The sequence below is a fragment of the Equus przewalskii genome, chromosome 18 (assembly GCF_037783145.1).
Source record: "Equus przewalskii isolate Varuska chromosome 18, EquPr2, whole genome shotgun sequence".
In the NCBI taxonomy this organism is placed as follows: domain Eukaryota; kingdom Metazoa; phylum Chordata; class Mammalia; order Perissodactyla; family Equidae; genus Equus; species Equus przewalskii.
The window spans coordinates 18,314,932-18,337,780 of record NC_091848.1 but is presented as its reverse complement, the minus strand read 5'-3'; the positions used below and the strand labels follow the sequence as shown (position 1 = coordinate 18,337,780).

At 36.4% G+C, this 22,849-nt stretch overlaps 1 protein-coding gene across 14 annotated transcripts in view; it reads left to right on the top strand.

Moving 5' to 3' along the window:
• The window catches only part of TBL1XR1 (TBL1X/Y related 1), a 167,385-nt gene that overhangs the window by 136,111 nt on the left and 8,425 nt on the right, over nt 1–22,849 (top strand). For all 14 annotated transcript variants that reach the window (XM_070582390.1, XM_070582384.1, XM_070582386.1 and 11 more), the window contains 10 exons: nt 2,148–2,370; nt 3,088–3,220; nt 3,565–3,706; nt 6,307–6,370; nt 6,461–6,558; nt 7,794–7,854; nt 18,180–18,301; nt 18,445–18,519; nt 20,361–20,488; nt 21,063–21,228. In XM_070582390.1, the coding sequence (XP_070438491.1) occupies nt 2,148–2,370; nt 3,088–3,220; nt 3,565–3,706; nt 6,307–6,370; nt 6,461–6,558; nt 7,794–7,854; nt 18,180–18,301; nt 18,445–18,519; nt 20,361–20,488; nt 21,063–21,228 (1,212 nt within the window). The remainder of the gene's footprint in view (nt 1–2,147; nt 2,371–3,087; nt 3,221–3,564; nt 3,707–6,306; nt 6,371–6,460; nt 6,559–7,793; nt 7,855–18,179; nt 18,302–18,444; nt 18,520–20,360; nt 20,489–21,062; nt 21,229–22,849) is intronic.

The window sequence follows — 22,849 nt, the reverse complement described above, 5'->3', positions numbered from 1 at the left end:
AAATACTAATTCTAACTTTTAAATATGTCCTTAAATCTGATATCTTGTTTGTTCATTCGTTATCTGACTTCAGCTTCACCAGGTTAACAAAATCGAAGAGTGGTATTGCTAATGTAACAGTCAGGCCACCCAGGCAAGGCATGTTGTCTCCCAAATGTGAGGACCATTATTGTTAATTATTTCCCTTTAGGTGGTTTTATAAGAAACAGTAAGAAATAGTTTTCATTAAAACAACAACATTGTGCTATAGAATGCTGAGGCCATAATTGACAGTCTGAAAAATTAGAAAATCTCAGGTTATTTGGTTATACCTGATTTTGGAAGGCAGTGTGTAGTTAAAGCCCACTCTTGATACTATTGCCTATATAAGGTCCACATATAGGTAGTTTAGCTCAGGTGTCAGCCAGCTGTGACCCATGAACCAAATCCTGCCTGCTGTCTGTTTTTGCAAACTTTGATTGGAACACAGCCATGCTCGTTCATTTACAGATCGCCTGGCAGCTTTTGTGCTACAATGGCAGAATTGAGTACTGACAGAGAGCTTATAGTCTGCAAAGCCTAAAATATTACTATCTGATCTTTTACAGAAAATGTTTGCACACCCTGGTCTAGCTGAAAATTTTCACATATGGTCAGGATTTATGATATGTGAAGCTTTTAACATTATTTTTATTCCAAAAATTAAGATGTTCCCTTTTTGCAAGTATTTCTAAAACTGAGGCATCCATGGTTTTCTAAAACTGAAGCATCCATGGTTTCTATATCAATATTTATTACTGTAATTATATAGTATACTAATATTGATTGTATTATTTTTGTTTCCTCATCTCTATAACTAAAAAATCCACTACTACTAAATTAAATGTGTCCTCATTGTCTTTAGCACTTTCCCTGCCAAAGTATATTTTATTACAGAGGGTGGTAAACAATTTCCACCAGTGGCCAGAGATGAAGTCTCATTTTATCTGAAAATTTTTTTGTAGATTTAATATAGTACTCTACAATGTATCTGTGTTGGTTTTAATATTTTAAAGTTACTTGTAAGTTAAAATACTTTCTCCTGCTCCTCAAATACTCCATTACAATTGACAATTCAGAAAGATATGCTGTGTTTGTAACTGGGAGCCCCCATGCCCCCACTGTAGATTGAACAGCAGGAGATGTTCACCAGCTGAAGTGAGCCCTTCTTCACGTATGCACATTCCTAGCTAATTTTCACTGTTTCTATTTCTGACTTGCTTTGTGTCTCATCTTATACTTGCTGGAGAACTTTTTATTAATTGTAACTTCCCTCATCATATCAATGAGAAGAGCTTTGGAAAATTATAGCAACTACATAAAATTAAAGAGCACTAGCCTGCGAGTTATGATGGTACTTCTCAAACATTGGTGTGCGTAAGACTCTCCCAGAGAGCTTGTGAAAACACACTTCTTGAGTCCTTCAGAGATTTTTGATTCCGCAGGTTGGAATCTACATTTCTAACAAGCTACCAGGTGATGGTGGTGCTGTTGGTCTTGGATCACACTTTGAGTGGCACCAGTTAAGACATCGCAGCTGTCGTTGACTGGCTGTGTAACTTCAGCAAATCTTTAAACCTTTACTGTGCTTGCATTTCAACATTAGTAAACTGAGATGATTGTATGGCATAATTTCTGAAATCGATTTTTGTTTTAACATTTTAATCAAATCACAAGAAACTTGTGCTTCCAACACAGCTGTTTTAAAAATTTTAAGTTTTAAAGAAGTATTTACTATATTTTGGCACCAAATCTCTCATCATTGTATGAACTCTTTCATATTGGTCACTACTTTTGTCTAACAGTATTTTGGAATCTAATTAATAAAGCTTTTTTTAGTCACCTGGGCCTAGTTTTTATTATTCCTTTCAATATTTCAGCTTTATCTGTGCAATATTTAACAATATGAACAGGTGAAAAGAAAAATTTAAATAGCTATTTGCAGTTGCTTCTTGAAGTTTCCTTCTGCCCTTCTGATTCTTTTCCTTCTTACGTGCGTTCAGAAAATTATCTAAAAGTGTTTCTTCTTGAAATAAAGATTTTCATTTCTCCTGTTGACTTGTATGAATACAAATTACCCTAAATGTGTAACCTTTGATTTTTCTTCTCTCACAATTTTCCAAATCCAGGATGGTACCTTGTTTGATGGTCGACCAATAGAGTCTCTGTCACTGATAGATGCCGTAATGCCTGATGTAGTACAGACGAGACAACAAGCTTATAGAGATAAGCTTGCACAGCAACAAGCAGCAGCTGCTGCAGCTGCCGCAGCTGCAACAAACCCACAAGGATCTGCAAAAAATGGAGAAAACACAGCAAATGGGGAGGAGAATGGAGCACATACTATAGCAAGTGAGCTGAGAATTTTTAAAAATTCCTTTTCAGAAGAGAGATTTTGCTTTATGGGGCTGTCTCATCGTCTAAGCTGAAATAACATCATCTCTTTCATTTATGCCAACTTGTTCCCCTAACTGGTATCACAGAATTCAGATTTTTATTCCGAAAGCTCCAAAAAGCTAGATTCACTTTCATGAATTTTATTTCCTTTTGCAAATATTTAGAAACTATTTTCTACTGTTAAGTGAGTTTTCATCTGCATTTGATTTCTAAATAAAATGTGTAATGCTAGTCATTAAAAAATACAATAAAGGTCTGACATGGAGATATAAAGGCAACTCTCATGTTATGTGAATGATATCAGCAACCCCTACTGGCAGAAACTCAGAATAGTATTGGCATGGATTATATTTAATTCAATCCATCTTATCATTTCGGTCATGTTTGGGTCTCACCTTTTTCAGTCCTTCTCTCCCTCCCGCATCCCCCATGTCTAAGCACTCACATACGTTTATCTTTTAAAAATAGTATGGTCATACTTGACTAATGATAGGAATTTATTTTTCATGTGATAAGTACCATATAGTCATTTTCACCGTTACCTGACATAGTAAAAACAAAAGTTACACAATATGTTATAAAGGAGGTATTTGCTGGTTAAGAATTCTTTTTGCCCCCAGGATGTTGTAATATTACCTAACTGGAATTTTCCACTTGTTTCTCATGATGCAGATAATCATACTGATATGATGGAAGTGGATGGGGATGTTGAAATCCCTCCTAATAAAGCAGTTGTATTACGGGGCCACGAATCTGAAGTTTTCATCTGTGCCTGGAACCCCGTTAGTGATCTCTTGGCATCAGGGTATGTTTCTCAAAGTGAAACTAAAATGGGTTTTTAAACATATCTTACTGAACTATTACACGTTTTATAAATGCATTATTTAGTTTTCAGGTTTTTGTTGTTGCTTGTTTGTGGTCATTTTGCCTAGGTAAATCCTTCCTAAAGTAATCTTACAAGTTTTAACTAAACCTACTAGTTCAGGAGTGCTTGGGACTCCCAAAATGGAGACTGAGAAAATTACTGGAAATGGAAATCCCTGATAGTCCATTATTTTCCTTATTAATAATAGAATGTAAATATGTTTCTTTGATTCTGGGATACTTGAGAATATCATGAGGATTTAAAACATATTGCGTACTTTATAGGTCTGGAGACTCAACAGCAAGAATATGGAATCTTAGTGAAAATAGCACTAGTGGCTCCACACAGTTAGTCCTTAGACATTGTATACGAGAAGGAGGGCAAGATGTCCCCAGCAACAAGGACGTGACGTCTCTAGATTGGAATGTGAGTATCACTATATCGTCTGTGGTGGATGTAGTCACTAATAAGGCTTAACCTCTCTGAGCCTCAGACTAATGGCAGGGTTTGTCCATTTGTTCAGATATTTTTGGATTTCACTAACTAATGAGAACAACAAACTAGGAGTCCCCCACCTGCAAATGTGGTGTTAAAATCAAAGACTGGTCCTTGAGCAGTCAGACCAAGGTTCAAATTCCAGTTCTTCGGTTTATCTAGTAGCATAACCTCTGTAAAAGTGGTGGTAGGCCACTCTGGTCTCATTTCCCTCACATGGAAAGTAGAAGTGTGATGGTAAATGAGGCAATAAATGAAAATCAGTAACAGGCACATAAGTCCTTAAGTACTAAGTCCTCTGCTGGGGGTAGGAGAAATCCATATAATAAAAACACGTTCTTGTTTTTCTCATTTTGCTGTGAACTGATGAAAACTTTATTGCCAGCTGCCTTTTAGGGACCGTTAGTCTAGATGACTTGCAAGCTTTATTGTAGCTGTAGGAATCTTATAATTCTCTGATTCTATATATGATTCAACATCTTTTGGAGATACTTAACAGAAAGTTTGATTTAGTTGTTGATAAAACTTCATCCTTTCTGTTTCAAATACATGATTAACAGTTTGTTTTCATTCTCATGATTAATTTGTGGAAAATAAGCATTTTTTAAAGTTCCCCTATCTTTTCCTTTATTCCGTGTTGGCTTTTTCCTTCCTTGTAACTTTGCATCCATTTTTTACCTGTCCACCCACCCTACCCCTGACTTCTTCTGAGAAGCCTCTTAGAATATTTCAGTGTTAGCAGGAGTTTTAGGGGTCACTGTTCTTTGCTTAGCAAGTGAGCATCCTTTCCTCCTCTGGCCTCTGTTAAACAGCTTTTTGTGGGGCTTTCCACAGGATCTTCCAAATCTCATTCCAAGGAATGAGATCCATCTTTAGAAATGATTCCTCCAGCTAAAGTTCTTATTTTCTATGAAATTTTTCCAGAACTCATAGCTAGGTTTTCTAGCATTCTCTTCCAAAATGTCCAGCAATGTATTTACCCTTCTCTTATAAAACTGACAATTCTAAAAATAAAAAAAGGTTTTAGCACAATGCATTATTATTTGGTTGTAGGGTCAGGACTAAGAATTGTTTTCTTAATGTGGAACCTTATTATAACTTAGGTCAAAGCCCTGATAGCTTTCTTATGCTGTTTGCCTCAGAGACCATGTTAATTTAATGAAATTGACAGTTTACGCTGAAAGGGATGGTTAACAGACATTGGTCTGTTGATCTCGGTGATTCTGAACAGCAAGTTACAGTTTTAAAAAGGGTGGACTTTTCACAAATGTATTACTCACTATGAACTGCAATCTTCCACTAAAAGAGGAAAACATTATACTTGATTTATGGTTCTTTTCTAAGCAAGAGCCTGTGAGATATACGATCTTTAAAGTATTCTTTTCCTACTTTAGAGGTCCATGAACTAAAACACTTGGGGACTAGTAGTTAGGAAACTTCCCATTGTGTAGAGTCTGCAAACAAGCTTTTGCTGTTGGCCTCAACATGGCTTGGCCTTCCTCAGATCGAACCCTAGGAGATTGACGAATCCGGGTGGGACTGAGTCTACAACCCCCAGAACCAGCATTTGTTTGTTTGTCAATTACCTGTACAGCCAAATGGCTTGAGAGTTCTGAAACTGGCCATCTTGTTTTCAGTGCCCTTACCAAAAAGCATCAGGAAAGTACTGAGAAAGGCAAGATTTTATTCTGTCTCCAGTAATGTCTACTCATCCCGGCACTAGTCTGTTTAATGCAGTCTGTAACATGCACTTCTGTAGAATAAGTTAGAGCTCTCCTTCCATTGTACCGTTCATCACAGCAGGCCACATTGAGGGAATATAAGATTAGAGAAACTGGTGTGGATTTCTCCTTGTGGTAAAGTAGTTCCGGGCACTTGTACTCACTTCATTAACTATAAAGTCGGCCTACACTCTTTTCTGGCTCCTTTTCTTGTGTCACTTTTTTTAATGATAAGGATTTCATATTGGGAAAGAATTAACAAAAGAAAGAAACATTGTCATATTTAAGAATCTGATCATCTGAAATGCCAGTATTGTTTGGGTCATACACACACACACACGGTTTAGGTAGTAAAAGATTGAGAGGGAGGACCATATAAAAACTTCTAATCATAATGAAATATTTTGGAAGGTTTTCCTTTTTACTTCCATTAAATCATTTTCATGATTTTGATGTCCTTCCCAGTCCACCACCGTACCCCCATCTTTAGTCTTGTGCATCCATGAGAATGCAGAAGACCCTAACATGCATACGGGTGATACTGATCCTGCTCCGGAGCAGTTCCTGCCATTCTGGAGATTTAGATATAAGGCTCGCTCACTGACTAAATGCTGCCGGCACGCTAGCCTCGCAGCAGCGAAGGGGGTTTCTGGGCCTTCAGTGGCCCTCCCAAATAGGCAATACTGGAGAGTATGGGAGTAGAGAATGCCAGGGATCTGCTGTCCATGGGATTTAAACATGAACTATTCTAATAACAATTAAATCCCCTTTCTAGATTATATAATTAAAAGAAATGTGTTTCTCTGACAGAGTGAAGGTACACTTCTAGCAACTGGTTCATACGATGGGTTTGCCAGAATATGGACTAAAGATGGTAAGTGAAGCATTTTTCTTTTCTTTTATTGTTGTTGATCTAAGTCATAAAGCTTGAAGTAATTTTAATGTTTTTCTTTTTGAATATTAGGCAACCTTGCTAGCACCTTGGGACAGCATAAAGGCCCTATATTTGCATTAAAATGGAATAAGAAAGGAAATTTCATTCTAAGTGCTGGAGTAGACAAGGTAAAAGAACATTAAACTAAGTTCTATAAAGGTTAGTGTGTTACAGAGTATAATTGAAAGTAATATTTTCTCCACTACTCACGTAAACAATAAAACATTCATATTGGGGAAATTCAGGTACAAATTTATGTTAGTAATTAAAATGCTTTCTTAGCTTTTCTGTCGGCTCATTCCTGAATCTGCTCATCAGAATGCCCTTTATTCTTTATCCGTGTGACCACTCCTCCTTTTCACTGGAATTTGAGCTGTAATGTATTCCCTACCTCCTGGATTCTTTGCTTCCCTGCTGCCGTCGCTAGTTCATGTCATCAGTGAATGTGGCTCTGGAGAGATTGCCTGGGAAGTCTTAGAGCCAGTCTGCTAGCTGAGCCCTTGGTACTTCATGGAAAATGTCAGACATGCAGGATCTTTCCAGCTTTTTTCATCCAAGGCTGGTAAATATAGATAGATTGAAAGTAAAATAGATTTTCTTAGGTCGTCCCCTTTACCACACCTCCCCAAATGAATACAGATTCAAGATTATTTTAATCCAGGAAAGTGCATGCTCATAGTTAACTGAGTGTGTTGTCAAAAAAGTAAGTAGAGAGAAAAGAGGAAAGAAAAGTGATGGAGGTCAGGAATGGGAGGGAAAAGCCCTGTGAATGGTCACTGCCACTATACAATGTTACATCCCCAAAGTTAACAAAATTAGTGATGAGAGGGTATTAAAGGGAATTACGAATATATCTGTTCGGATTTGTATGTCATACTTTGATGTAATATAAAAGACATTGTTTTAAATATTGTCAAAATTCAAGCTGCCTTTGTACATAAATGTGAGCTTTAAAAATCTTAATATTAAGAATTAGCAGGTTACTTTATTAACCAAGAAATTGCCTCCTACTAGCTAAACAGCTATAAAAATCTTATGTTAAATACACTATTACAATGGAGTTTCTTAAGGAATCTAATACGATGTCTGGTACTTTGTAGACAAACAATAATTGTTATTTGAAGTTAAGTTGACTGATGAAAAATCACCAGGGAAAAATTAAACTGGTTAATAGTCACTCCCCCATCCCCACCCCAAATGGAGTATAGCCTTGTTGAACTATTTGGGGTAAACTAAATGTTAAAAATTAATCCTCTCTGACATTTCATATTGCTTTAATATAGTTAGACATGTAATTTATGCATCTATGGTAAACTCCTTTTAACTTCTTAACGATGTATTTTTCTTTTCTTTTCAATCTCAGACTACAATTATTTGGGATGCACATACTGGTGAAGCCAAGCAACAGTTTCCTTTTCATTCAGGTAAATCTTCAAAATTTACATGAGAAGTGGAGCTTTCTTCTATTTTTCTGGTTAAACTTTTAACAGCATATAGTTCAGTTGAAATCTTGAAATACCAAATATCAATCTTGTTACTAGTCTTTTGAGGAGTTGATGTTCCCTGACTTTCAGATTGTTAATTGTCAGAGAATCATCTAACGTTTTCTGTGAAATGTACCATAAAAACCACTTGCAGCCTGGTGCAATTAGAGTTGCTACTATTTAGTAGTAAGAACATCGATTTCGAATCAGCAGGTCTGAGGTCACAATGTCAGTTCCACCCTGCTTAACAAGCTTTAAGACTATGAGCAAGTCATTTAACCTTTCTGAGCCTCATATTCTCTATCTGTAAATGAAGGACAATAGTAATACCTATTTATTATGAGGATAAGACTAAATAATGTATATGGAAGTACTGTATAAACTCCTACAAATTTAAGTATTGTTGTCATTTATCATTTTCGAGTGATGTATTGAAATCTGTCATCCTGTGTACATGAAATAGAAGTTAGGCTTTCCCAGTAGTGCTAAAACTTTGGTGCTTTAGATGAATTCCTCTTTTAAGAAATAATTTGGTACTTAAATACAATAAATCTGATCCCTGACATAGTGTGCTCTTTCCTCCTGGATACACAGTGATGCACCAGGGCATGCAACCCAATGGAGTTTAGTACCTGCACTCCCTTGCAGCCTAAAGCCGTGGTGCCTACTTTCAGGGAGTTTCCTGATGACAGTAATTAATGTTAAACTGGAACAAGATGCCTAATAATGATTAGAACAGTAGTTTTAGTACTACCTTATTTAAGTGCTTCTTTCAAGATTTTGTTGTGGTTGGGAAGAGTTTTGATTTGGAGGCTGACTAACGGTCACTCTGCTTATTTTCAAATCTTTGGTGACATCTTTTTCACAAACAGCCAATGGCACAGTGTCACCTTTAAAATTGAAACTTTTATAGCTTCTGGCATTTTGCTTTTTTTGTCTTTCTCTATTTAGTGTGACTAAACAAGCCACATAAGGTACAAAATGGTTTTTCTGTAGTATCTGGGTAACATAACTTTGTAGGCACTATGTTAAACAATTCAGCTTACTTAAAGCTTTCCACATTAGTAGGCATTTACACATCAGTTTTTGTTTACCTGTTTTATTTCATCTTCATCTTTGCTTCTAATCCTCACGCACATAGAATTCTCTTGGGGCTCTGGCCAGTCCACCCAAAAGTTTCTCCTACCTCATAGGAATGATGGGAAATTGAAATAAGTCTGTGCATGGTACTGTTACTAGCTAGTGTATAATGTGTGCTACCTTAGTGCTAGAGATGCTGCTCTGTGTATACATTATCCTATTTAGTCCTAGCTACAACCTGATGAGGTCGGTGGTATTGAAGGCATTTTACAAAGAAACAAGCTTTTTACCCACTGTATGCTTTCTCGCCATGCTTTTTTTTTTCCTTTTTTCTTTTAACAGCTTTTTTGAGGTATAATTGACATAAAATAAACTATACATATTTAAATTGTACAATTTGACATATTTTGACATATGTTTATACCATTGAAACCATCACCACACTCAAGACAATGAATGCATCTATACATCTGTTAGCTTCATTGTGATCTCCCCCATCCCCTGTCTACCACCCCGCCCCCCCGTCCCCGGCAACCACTTTCTTTCTGTCACCAGAAATTAGTTTACATTATGTAAATGCAATCACACAGTATGTTTTCTTTTTTTGTCTGGCTTCTTTCATGCCGCATAATTATTTTGCATTCTTTTCAGTTGTGTGTAGTATTCCATTGTGTGGATATACCAGTTTATTTATCCATTCACCTATTGAAGCAAATTTGGGTGGTTTCCAGTTTTCGGCTATTACAGATAAAACTTATCAACCTTCATGTGCAGGTCTTTACATGGACTTGTGTTTTCGTTTCTCCTGTGTAAATAACTAGGAATGGAATGGCTAGATCGTATGGTAGATATATGTTTAACTTGTTAATAAACTGCCAAACTGTATTCTAAAGTTTGCATTTTCCAAACTGGTTTACATTCTCACCAGCAGTGGCTATTCCAGTCCTGCCATATCCTTGCCAGCACTTGGTATGTGGTTAGTCTTTTTCAATCATAGCCACTCTAATAAGTGTGTAGTGGTATCTCACTGTGGTTTTATTTGCATTTCCTAGTAGCTAATGATGTTGAGCATCTTGTTACATGCTAATTTACCATCTTTATGTCTTTAGTGAAGTGTCTGTTCAAATCTTGGACCTTGCATTTCATTTATTTTCTTGTTATTGACTTTTGTGAGTTATTTATATATTCTGGATACAAGTCTTTTATCAGGTATTTACAAATATTATCTTGCAGTCTGTGGCTTGTCTTTGCATTATCTTAAGTGTCCCTCAAAAGTCAGAAGTTATTAATGTTGATGAATTCCATAATTTATTAATTTGTTATTTATGTATCATGCTTTCATTGTCAGTCTAATTAGCTCTTTTTCGCTTTGCTTGATGTGGACATTGAGGTCACTGATTTGAGACCTTTCTGCTTTTCTAATATGGATATTTAGTGCTATAAGTTTACTTCTAATAGCTATTACTAAGTGACATCCCACAGTTTTATATATGTTCTGTTTTCGTTCAGTTCAAAATACTTTCTAATTTAATTTTGATTTCTTCTTTCACCCATGGGTTATTTAGAAGTGTTTTGATTTCTGAGTAGTTGGGAATTTTCCAGAGATCTTTGTAATATTGATTTCTAATTTAATTTCGTTGTTCCTGTAAATGTTGTTTAGGTCAAGTTTGATAATATTCTTCAAATCCTTTATAGCCTTACTGATTTTTCTCTCTACTCATGCCATCTGTTATTCAGAGAGGGATATTGAAGTCGTCAGCAATAATTGGAAACACATTAATTTCTATTTCCTTCGAAACTCTGTCAGTTTTTGCTTCAAGTATTTTGAAACAATATTATTAGGGGCATGAACATTTAGGAATGTTGTAGCCTCATGTTGAATTGACCCCTTTATCATTTTGTTAATGACCCTTCCCCCCCCCCCCATTTTCTTCTCCGTGCTCTGATATCTACTTTGTGTGATATTAATATAAGTCTTGCAGTTTTCTTTTGATTAGTGTTGGCATGGTATATATTTTTCCATCCTTTTACTTTCACTCTATTGATGTCTTTATTTTGAAGTATATTTTATGTTGGCAGCATATATTGCTTGTTCATTCAATATCAATCTCTGCCTTTTCTTTTTTTCTTTTTCTTTTTCTAGTGAGGAAGATTGGCCCTGAGGTAACACTTGTTGCCAATCTTCTGCTTTTTGCTTGTGGAAGAATGGACCTGAGCTAATATCTGTGCCAATCTTCTTCTATTTTATATGTGGGTTGCCACCACAGCATGTCTTGATGAGTAATGTAGGTCTGCATCTGGGATCTGAACCCACGAACCCAGGCCATTGAAGTGGAGCACACCAAACTTAACCACTCTGCCACTGGGCTGCCCCTCAACCTCTGCCTTTTAATGCCAATATTTAGACCATTTATATTTAATGTGAGTGTTGATATGATTACATTTAGATTAAGCATATTTCTGGTTATCTTTTTTTCCTCCTTTTCTGCCTCCATTTAGAGTAATTGAATATTTTTTATTACATTTTTTGCTTCTTTGGTGGGTTATTAACTATAAATCTTTTCTTTTAATGGTTGCATTAGGATTTGTAGTACACATCTTTAACTTATCACCATCTACCCTCAAGTGATATTTTAAAGATATTAGATGATAATTTTTAGTTATATAGCAACCAACACTCTTCAATGCTTTGCAAAGATACATATTTCCATCTGGTATCATTTCTTTTCTGCCTGAACTACTTTAATATTTCTTATAGTGCAAATCTGATGTTGATGAATTCTTTTAACTTTTGTATATCTGAGGAACTCTTTACTTCACCTTTATTTTTGAAAGGTATTTTTGTTGAATATAGAATTCTAAGGTTGACAGAGATTTTTTCTTTTAGTACTTTAAAGAACATGTTACTCTATTCTCTTCTCATTTACATTATTTTCTATTTGAAATTGCTACTATATTCATTCTTATTATTCTGCACATAATTTGTTTTCCCTGGCTGCTTTTAAGATTTTCTCCTTATCACTGATTTTGAACCATTTGAATATGTTGTGCCTTGGTATAATTTTATTCACGTTTTTTGTCCTTAGAGCTTCTTGGATCTATTGGTTCATAATTTTCGTGAAATTTGAAAAAATTTTGACCTTTATTTTTTCAAATATTCTCCCCCTCCTTTTTTTTAACTTGGGATTCTGATTACATGTTTATTAGTCTTCTTTATATCCCACGATTCACTGATGCTCGGTTCCCTTTTTTAAATTTTGGTTGGTTTCTATGCTGTTTTCAGTTCGAAAACCTTCTGCAGTGTCTAATCTGCAGTTTATTCCATCCAGCGCATTTTTCATCTCCCATGTTTCAGTTTCCATCTCTGGAAGTCTGATTTAGAGCTTTTTTTTATATCTTCCATGTCTCTTCTTAACTACTTGAACATATGGTATATAGCTGGAAGTGCTATAATGTCTTTGTCTGCTAATTCTAACATCCATGTCTATTCTAGGTCAGTTTTGATGATATGATTTTTCTCTTCATTGTGGTTGTATTTTCTTACATCTCTGCATGCCTCATTACTTTTGATTGGAAGAGAGACATTGTGAATTTTACCTTGTTGGTTGCTGGATATTTTTTATTCTTATAAATATTCATGAACTTTGTTCTGGGACACAGTTGTTACTTGGAGGTGGTTTGATCCTTTTGACTCTTATAAGATTTGTGAAATGGCAGTGAAACAGTGCTCAGTATTGGGCTAGTGATTTCTCAGTACTGACACAAGAACCTGAAGTAGACTCTAACCAGTGTTCCACGAATCATGAGGTTTTCTAGTCTGACTGGTGGTATAGGCATCATTCCCAGCCTTGAGTATCAGGCATTGTTTCTTCTCATCCTTTTGAGTGTTTCTTTCCCAGGTCTCAGCTAGTATCTTCACACACTTGTGCTCATTAGTACTCAGCTGAATATGTGAGTAGGACCCACTGCGGGTCTTCCGAATTCTCTGTCTGTGTAGCTCTCTCCTTTCCAGTATTTTGTCCTGTGAATTCTAGCTGCCTTGGTCTCCCAGATTCTTTCATCCCTATTATTCCATATTCACCTGAAATGGAAGTCTGCCATACTTTTTAAATTACTGTATTTTAATTCCTATGCTCTGCTTTCTCCCACATACTCTTGGATAAAGCATGATTGTGATTTTAGTTGAGTTACAATGAGTTGCCATTTTATAACCATTAGGATGGCTATAACAAATAACAGTGTCCATGAGGATGTGGAGAAGTTAGGATCCTTATACTTTGCTAGTAGGCATGTAAAATGATACAGTCATTGTAGAAAACAGTATGATAGTTCCTCAAAAAGCTAAACCTAGAATTACCATGTGACCCAGCAGTTCTACTCCTAGGTATAGATCCAGAAGAATTGAAAGCAGGGACTTGAACAGATTCTTGTACGTTAGTGTTCATTTCAGCATTTTTCACAATAGCCAAAAGGTGGAAACAACCCAGTGTCTATCAACAGAGCAATGGATAAACAAAACTGTGGTCTGTATATACAGTGGGTTATTATTCAGCCATAAAAAGAAATGAAGTTCCGATACATGCTACAACATCAATGAACCTTGTAGACATTATGCTCAGTAAAATAAACCAGACTCAGAAGAACAAATAGTGTGATTCTACTTATATGCGATGTCTAAAATAGGTGATTTCATAGAGACCAAAAGTAAAGATTAGAGGTTATCAGGGGCTGGGGGGCAGGGGAATTGCAGAGTTGTTGCTTACTAGTTATAGAGTTTTCTGTTTGGGGTGATGAAAGGTTTGGAAATAGTGGTGATGGTTGCACAGCATTGTGAATAGTTAATAATGTGACACCAAAACTATATAATTGTACACTTTAAATAGGTGAGTTTGCTGAGGAAGACTGGCCTTGAGCTAACATCCATGTCCATCTTCCTCTGCTTTATATGTGGGATGCCTACCATAGTTTGGCTTTTGCCAAGTGGTGCCATGTCCACACCCGGGATCCGAACTGACGAACCCCAGGCTGCCGAGAAGCGGAACATGTGAACTTAACCACTGCACCACCGGGCCGGCCCCTAAAATTATTTTTTTAAAAAAGCAAATGAGACGTAAATGCCTTTCTCCTCTTCTCTCATAGGTTTTATTACCTTTTTAAGTTACAAAGGATGCACAGGTTAACAAAAATAAATCAGAATTGGAGGAGACAGAAATTGAATCTTAGCTCCAAGATTTTAGAAGATTGTGCAACCCTGGACAAATAGCTTTTCTTAGGCTCTTTCGTTGTGTATAAAATGAGACTACTGATAGTAAACACACCTCTCACATATCATCTACATAAAAATATATTTTATGTTAGAGATATATTTCTATATTAAAGAACTTATATTACCTAGACTCATTTTAATTTAGGAAGAAAGTTAAAGAGGTATGTGTGCCTAGATTACACCAATCTATAAGCATGTATCTTATGAGCAGGCATATCAAAGAAGCGTTAACATACAACTCATGTGGCAACATTCCCCACCTTTCCCAGTTATCTTTACCTGGTTACATAGTTTGTTTCTGTTTTGTTCTGAACCTAACAGTGTATCTGTTTGAATGCTGCTGCTTATTTTCTCAGCCTCCTATCTAATATTTTGCAGACAGCTCTGTACTAAATTAACACCCTGGTGCATCATAACAGATACTTGGCTTTCTTCACAGTATTTTACTATACCGTTAGTTGTCTTCTAAAGTAATTAGATTTTTAGGCCTTTATTTTCCACTTTTCTTTTCTTTTCTTTCTTTTTTTTTTTTTTTTTTGGTGAGGAAGATTGGCCCTGAGCTAACATCTGCTGCCAGTCTTCCTCTTTTTGCTTGAGGAAGATTGTCGCTGAGCTAACATCTGTGGGACACTGGCACAGCATGGTTTGACAAGGGGTGTGTAGGTCTGCGCCTAGGATCTGAACCTGTGAAACCCAGGCCGCTGAAGCAGAGCATGCCACCTTAGCCGCTATACCACCAGGCAGGCCCCTGTTTTCCACTTCTTAACACTAGAACAGATTATGTACCAAAGAAACATTTTGTTGAAATTGATATTGATTAGGATATCATGATTTTGTTATGATACCTTAAGTAATAATATTCAAGGGCAAAATGAAAGTGTAGTAGTTATGAATCAGATTCCAGGCACAAAAACAGAATCTAAAACAGGTAATCCAAGAAAGAGAATGTAATACAAGGAAATAGTCACACAGGTGTTGGAGGAGTGAAAAACAGGAATATGAGATAACCCAGAGTATAGCAGCTGCGGAAAACCTGACTACAGAGAAGGCAGGATCCAAGAGCCCAGTGGGAAGTGGAACCTTAGAGGAGTTGCTGCCTGGCAAGAACAGGCACCATGGAGTAATCATAGCTTCCGCCAGAGACCCAGCCTGAAGGAGAAGAGGAGAGCAAAATTGCCTGTCCTCTCTGTTTCTCCTGACCGTGGTTTCTTGACAGTGTGTTCCACCGCATGAACCCGTCTGGAAACCAGTAGGCAGGGAGCCTGGGATCTGGCATTTATAGGCGTTGGCCCCCTGGGGCCAGAGCAGAGTGTGGTAAGGAGTGGACCTGAGAGCAGCTGACAAATGGGACAGTTATCTCCATTGCTCTGAGAAGTCGTGGTGTACACAAACAGCAACAGAGTTCATACCCAGGGCTGGTCAAAGTGGGCTTGTGTTTTTGTTTACTGGCTGATTTTAGCTGGATTCTCCCAGAAGTAGACTGAGCCAAGCATTTGAGTGAAGCGATTTACTAAGGAAACCCTCCCAGGAAAAGCAAGTGAGGAATTGTGGGAAACAGGATGGAAAAGAAGGAAGGAGCCAAGAAAGGGAGCAATTTCTCTGAAGAAGGCTCAGCCTCAGCCTGATCTCGACAGGACTCTGTTGATGACACCCCAGAGTTTTTCTCATCTTGAGCCAAGGGTGCTAGGTTTTTGAATCTCCCCCTTTCACTCCTCCCTGCCAACTGTATACCACCAACCGTTATTGGGTACTCGTCACTAATGGGGGGACATAGACAGCAGCAGAGCAGGCCGGTTCTCTGAAGAAGTTTGCCACTGGGAGCATTTAGCGGCAGAGCACCCAGAGGCTGCGAACTGGACACGCGGCACAGGTGGAGCGGGTCTGCGAGGGCGGGGGGAGAGCAGAAGCCACCTAAAGCAGTGCTGGCGTGTGACAGTCATAGAAACAGCCTGCTGGTTACTCCATTTGCCAGCTCTAAAATTATGAGTCTTGGTTATGTTTTTAATCTGGTGGGAATTCTCATAATTGGAAATTTTTATAGGAAAGATGAACTTATGTTAATTTTTTATATACCACTGTACTTTTCATAAAGTTACTCAGGGAGAGGATTAAATATTATATATAATATCAAATTCCATACCCCTTCCATAGTTAGTTTCTATTAAACATTTCCTTTTCCATCTTGTACGTATTACTTTCCTTTACTGACTCCATCCAGGTGGGGTCCTGATTCCCAGTTTTCGTTGCAGAAATGTACCCAAAGCTAATCCTTCCATAAGGTCTGGTCGTATTACTACCATTAGGTTCCTTGAACTATACTCTACATTTTAGTTTTTTATCTGATTTGTCCTTAGAAAGTTAATGAAACCAGTTTCACTGTTGTCTTTTGTCTTTTTTAAAAATCTTTTGTTATAGTTTTAAAAATCCTGATTAAATTTTCTTTTTTGAGTCATAAATGCTTTAATTCTTCCTTTTTCTTTCTTTTTGCTGTTCCTGTCCATAATTGCAAGCTCTTACACATGACATATTCCTTGGCTCATCAGTCTAACGGTGCTCAAAATACCTATTTATAATATATTTAATCTCAACTTGGATATACCCAATAAGGGAGTGGTTTTGTTTTTTCCTTCCTGTAGACACCAGTTCTGATCCCCTTCATGGCATGTTTTATGTCTCTAATAATGAGGATATACAGCTTAACTTTAACCTTCCTGTTTTTCTCCTCGTCTCTTAAGTTTTTGCTCTAAATGGTTTACTTGTTCAGTAAAGTGCCAGAAAGCACCTTTTTTAGCAGCCATAGAATCTCTCTTGCAGCTAGTCAGGTCTGCCCTTGTAGTGCAAAAGCAGCCACGGATAACCTGAGGAGCTTGGCTGGGTTTTAATAAAACTTCATATATGAACATGAAAAATTGAATTTCATATGATTTTCACATTCACAGATCTTCTTTTGATCACATGTCACCTTTTGAATTTTCCCATCCCCAGCCTGTTGAAATGTAAAACCTATTCTTGGCTAATGGGCCATAATGTGTCCACTCCTGCTCTAAATCCAGTGTTTTTGGTACGCTCCTGCTGCCTAACCCACTTGCTATCATTACCTTAATCTGCATGGGTAATTATAGAGAGCCTTTGTATCTTGCAGCAGGGGAAAATGAAAGGATAGAATCTTTAATCATATCATAGCTAAAATAAGTATTAAATGTCAACCAGCTTTTGTGCCTCTGAGATTTTCAATTCAATGATGCGGATGTTAAGAGAGATTTGACAAGAATCACTTAAAAGAAAATGTATTTGTGAATCCTATGCAGTATTCCATTTATCAGTTGAGTAGATAAAGGGAATGATGCTTATTCAGTGTAACATTTGTCCGACTTATAATTACAGTACTTTCCATATACATCATCTCACTGGATTTTCACAATATCCTTGTGTACTAAGCTTAAAGATTTTATCCTCATTTTTTAGATGAAGAAAATAGCCTGAGAGGTTAAAGTGACTTGCATAAGGTCCACTCGTTAGGGAGTGGCAGAGCCAAGGTTTCTTGTCCGTTGAACACTCACAGAGTTTTAGAAATAAAGGGAAGTACAGCATCACGTTTAACTTTATCCTTTTACAAATGAGAAAGCGAGAATCTAGTGCTAGTAATTTATGGAGCCAGCTCAGGAACCCCAGCTGATTACCAGGCCAGTGTACTTTCTAATAGGCTGTTCTTACAGCAGGCTAAACTGAAATTTACTAATATTTGTGATATTTAGATACCGTAATTTTAAAAAATTCTGTTAGTGTCTTAAAAAGTATAAAGTGAAATGTTTAAGTTCCTACTGGCATACGTATAGTGTGCAACCATGGTTTAAAACTAAAGCTCGCAGATTTCGGTAGGTGTGCAGTGAATGCGAACCCAGCCTCTTTTCCTCTTCAGCACCAGCGTTGGACGTTGATTGGCAGAGCAACAACACCTTTGCTTCCTGTAGTACAGACATGTGCATTCATGTCTGTAAATTAGGACAAGACAGACCGATTAAAACATTCCAGGGACACACGGTGAGAAACCTTTTTTTTCCGCCTTTAAAGTGATTATGATGAATAAGTAATGTTTCAGAGTGGTTTTGAAGTATGTATGTTTAATATCCAAAGAGCAACCCAGTCTATAAAATAAAAATGTGAATATTTACTGTTATTTTTAGAATGAAGTAAATGCTATCAAATGGGACCCAACTGGCAATCTTCTGGCCTCCTGTTCTGACGACATGACTTTGAAGGTAATCTGGATAGTGGGGAGAAGTGGGGTGAGGCATCACACAGTGCGGCGGCATTGGCCATTTTCAGATTGTTGAGAATGTTTCTCTTACAGATCATGGGCTACTTAAACCTGGACGAGGACTTGCTCTATTTGTTAATAGTTAATCATTGTATTGTATATTTTCTTGTGTGAAGTACTTCAAATGTTTGAATATAGCAAATGAATCCTATTAAAAGGGATGAGTGTATGATGGGAATTATGATCCTAAGAAATGTGCTGTTATAAATTGTGTTTACTGTTAGAAAGTCGTATTGGTGTACTTAAAGTTTATTTGTCCATGTAAAGATTTGACTAATAAGTAACGAAGGTCTTTGTAGCATTCGTGGATTTGACTGAAATTCTGTGAATTGTATTAATTTGATTTTGCTGTGGTGTGAATGTATATCACTCTTGCTGGGAAGCTGATGGATAGCAGAGAGCTGCTTGGTTGGTGGGTGAGCCTAGCTGATGTGCCAACATCCACAGTTTAACATGAATTTGTGGGTTTTTTTATTGTCTGACAGCCCCTAGCAACCACCATTCTTGTCATTGCTTCTGTGAGTTTGACTCTTGTGAATAGCTCATATAAATGGAATCATGCAGTATTTTTAAGATTAATCTATGTTGTCACATACTGCAGGATTTCCTTCCTTTTTAAGGTCGAATAATATTCCATTGTTTGTGCATACCACATTTTCTTTATTCATCCATTGATGGACACTTAGGTTGTTTCCATATCTTGGCTTTTGTGACTAATGCTGCAGTAAGCAAAGGAGTACAGGTATCTTCTCAAGATCCTGATTTTAATTCTTTTGGATAAATACTCAGAAGTGGGGTTACTAGACCATATGGTAGTTCTATTTTTAATTTTTGAGGAACTTTCATACTGTTTTTCATAGTGGCTGCACCATTTTGTATTCCTACTGACAGCGTACAAGGGTTCCAGTTTCTCTACATCCTTGACAGCATTTATTGTCTTTTTTTGTAATAGCCATCCTGACAGGGGTGAAGTGACATCTCATTGTAGTTTTGATTTCCATTTCCACGATGGTTAGTGACATTAGGCATCTTTTCATATACCCATTGACCATTTGTATATCTTCTTTGGAGAAGTGTCTACTCAAGTCCTTTGCACATTTTTTAATTGGGTTATTAGTTTTTTTGCTGTTGGGTTGCAGGGGTTCCTTATATAATTTGGAAATTAACCCCTTTTGTATATGGTTTGCAAATATATTCTCCTGTTCCGTAAGTGGCCTTTTTACTTGTTATTTCCTTGCTATGCAGAAGTTTTTTAATTTTAAGTAGGCCCACTTGGCTTTTTTTTTTTCACTTTGGTTGCCTGTGCTTTGGTGTCATACATGGCTCATATTATTTGTAAGTTGTTTGTCTATTTTCCCTTCTCCATTTTAAAGTATTTCCTGATTCTAAATTCTAAGAGGAATTTATAATGTAGATCCTTTATTTAAGTAACAGCTTAAAAACGAATGCCTTAAACATTTTGCAGTCATTATTCAAAGAACTTATTGAATGTTGAAGTTTGTACCATCTGAAGCCATCAAAAGTAATCATAGAACTAAAATTAATTCAATCCTGAAAACTCACAATAGTGAATATTTGGCAAAGATTTAAAGCTAATTTTCCTTTTTAAAAGAGATAAATATTACATATATTCGACTACATTTTAATTTCTTTGCAAATATTCCTTTGATCTCTATAATCATTTTCTGTTTACACCACTTATGTTTTGGACTGGCAAGATAGTATTTTAAATGTACCCTTTGTCTGGAAAAATAAATATATACATTTTTCTTTTTTCCTTAGATATGGAGTATGAAACAAGACAATTGTGTCCATGATTTGCAAGCACATAATAAAGAAATTTATACTATCAAATGGAGTCCAACAGGGCCAGGGACAAATAATCCAAATGCCAACCTTATGTTAGCAAGGTAATATTTCTGTTTTACTTTTCTTTTTTATGAGTCTTCTAAAAAAAAATTCTAATATGACAGAAATTAGGAGAGTCCATCAAATGGGAATGTGTCCTGCAAGGAATATTTTTTTAATGCGTACTTTTAAATTAAGAATTTTATTATTATTTCAGGTCGTAGTGGATTTTTATCTCTAGAGATATGAAATATTTACTGATCATATCAAATATTGATTAAAACCCAACTAATTGAAGCATAGTGCAATAAAGTTTCTTCAGCATTTAAAAAAAGCTTAAAAATATAGTCAATACAATGTTCAAAACCATGGATCAATATAAAGAAATGATTTAAAAAGCAAAGGAATACAGTGAATTAGCTCCTTTATGTCTTCTGGTTCAGGAACTTGGAGATGCCCTTAAGATGCGTTTTCTCCTCTATAGCTTTGTGTCCAGAACACTTCCTTCTTAACAGCCCACCTGCTTCTCATAAGGAATTTGTAACTAGCTATTAGGAATGGCTGAATATTATAGATTGGAGGTGGGGCCAAGAGTACTTCATTACTTATAAAATAATTTTTTTCCTCCCTTGTCAGTGCATCCTTTGATTCTACTGTTAGATTATGGGATGTAGACCGAGGAATTTGCATCCATACTTTGACAAAACACCAAGAGCCTGTGTACAGTGTAGCTTTCAGTCCTGATGGCAGGTACCTGGCAAGCGGTTCTTTTGACAAATGTGTGCACATCTGGAACACACAGGTATGTCTGCGTTATTTAATAGTCAAGTATTGTTATGTTTAGTAAGAAGCATCTGCCTATACAAATATTCTTTTCCTATTTGGTTGTCATTCCTTTTGTGGCATTAATTCAATTAGTTAATTCACTTAGTTTTTAAATGAGTGCTTTTTTGGTATTTACAGCTAAATAAAGATTGAACCAAAGTTATATTTTCATAATGTAGGGAATTTAGAAATAAATTTGGGTTCTTTATTTTATTTATTTATTTAATTTTTTTGAGAAAGATTAGCCCTGAGCTAACATCTGCCGCCAATCCTCCTCTTTTTGCTGAGGAAGATTGGCCCTGAGCTAACATCCATGCCCATCTTCCTCTACTTTATATGTGGGATGCCTGCCACAGCATGGCTTGACAAGCGGTCTATAGGTCTGTGCCCAGGATCCAAACAGGTGAACCCTGGGCCACTGAAGCGGAATGTGTGAACTTAACTGCTGCACCACCGGGCTGGCCCCTCTTTGTTTTATTTTTTATAATAGTTTTGCAGACATAAAATTTGAGAGTTTAAGATGTATTTATTTGGATAAGCTGTATGATTTCTTTATTTTCTTAAAGAATTGTCTTTGAAGGAGCTAAATATGAGAAGTAAAAAAATGTACTAATGGACAAGATTTTATGGCTGAACACAATAATTTATCAGAAACAAACTTAACACTATGTTACATTTTTAGGGATGGTGCTGTAGAGATCTTTTCCTAAAAGTGGGGAAAACAACCTGATGCTTTAATTTTTTTGTCTTGTTAGTGTTTTAGTTTTTATGCTCCATGTACTGTTACTTTGATAACAATCACTCAACTCAGCCCACCCAATGATCAGATCTCTCCTGGATGTAGTACACACATAGTAAGTTATTGTGGGCTATTTCTCCTAGTGTAGCTGACCATTGTAGTTGGTCAGACTATTTTGCATAAGTCATTATTTTCAGTTATTATGTTTGATTAAATTATACTTTCAAATGGTCCTTCAAAACACTATAAAAAGGTATATGCTGAGAAATCTGGCTCCCATTTTCTTCTTCATCCCCTACAGGTAACTATTTTTATTAGTTTCTCTTTCATTCTTCCTTAACTTTTTGTGTGTGAATAAAAGCATTATGAATCTTTCATTTTATACTCCCACTGTTTTATTTTTTTGTTTGTATTTTCAACTCCTTTGGAATAGATTTTTATGTATGGTGTGAGGTAGGGATCTAACTTTATCTTTGCATGTGGATAACCAGTCATCTGGGCACCATTTGTTGTCCCTTCACTGTTTCTCAATGCCCCTTCTTTCGTAAGTTCTTGTGTGGTTTGTTCATAGATTCTCTAACATTCCATCGATACATTGGTATGTGCCTTCACCATTAGCATAGTTTTCATAACTTTAAGTTTGTAAGTCACCCTCATTAAATCTTGTTTTCCTTTAGTCAAGTTTTATAATTTCTTTATGAAGATCTTCTTTTATTCCAAGGTGCCTTATGGATTTTATTGTTACCATGAATGGCATCTTTTTAAAAATATGTTCCTTTTACTTGTTGTTGCTCGTGTTTGGAACACGATAAGCTTTGGCATAATGCTGTTGAATCCATTAACCTTGCTGAGCTCTTCT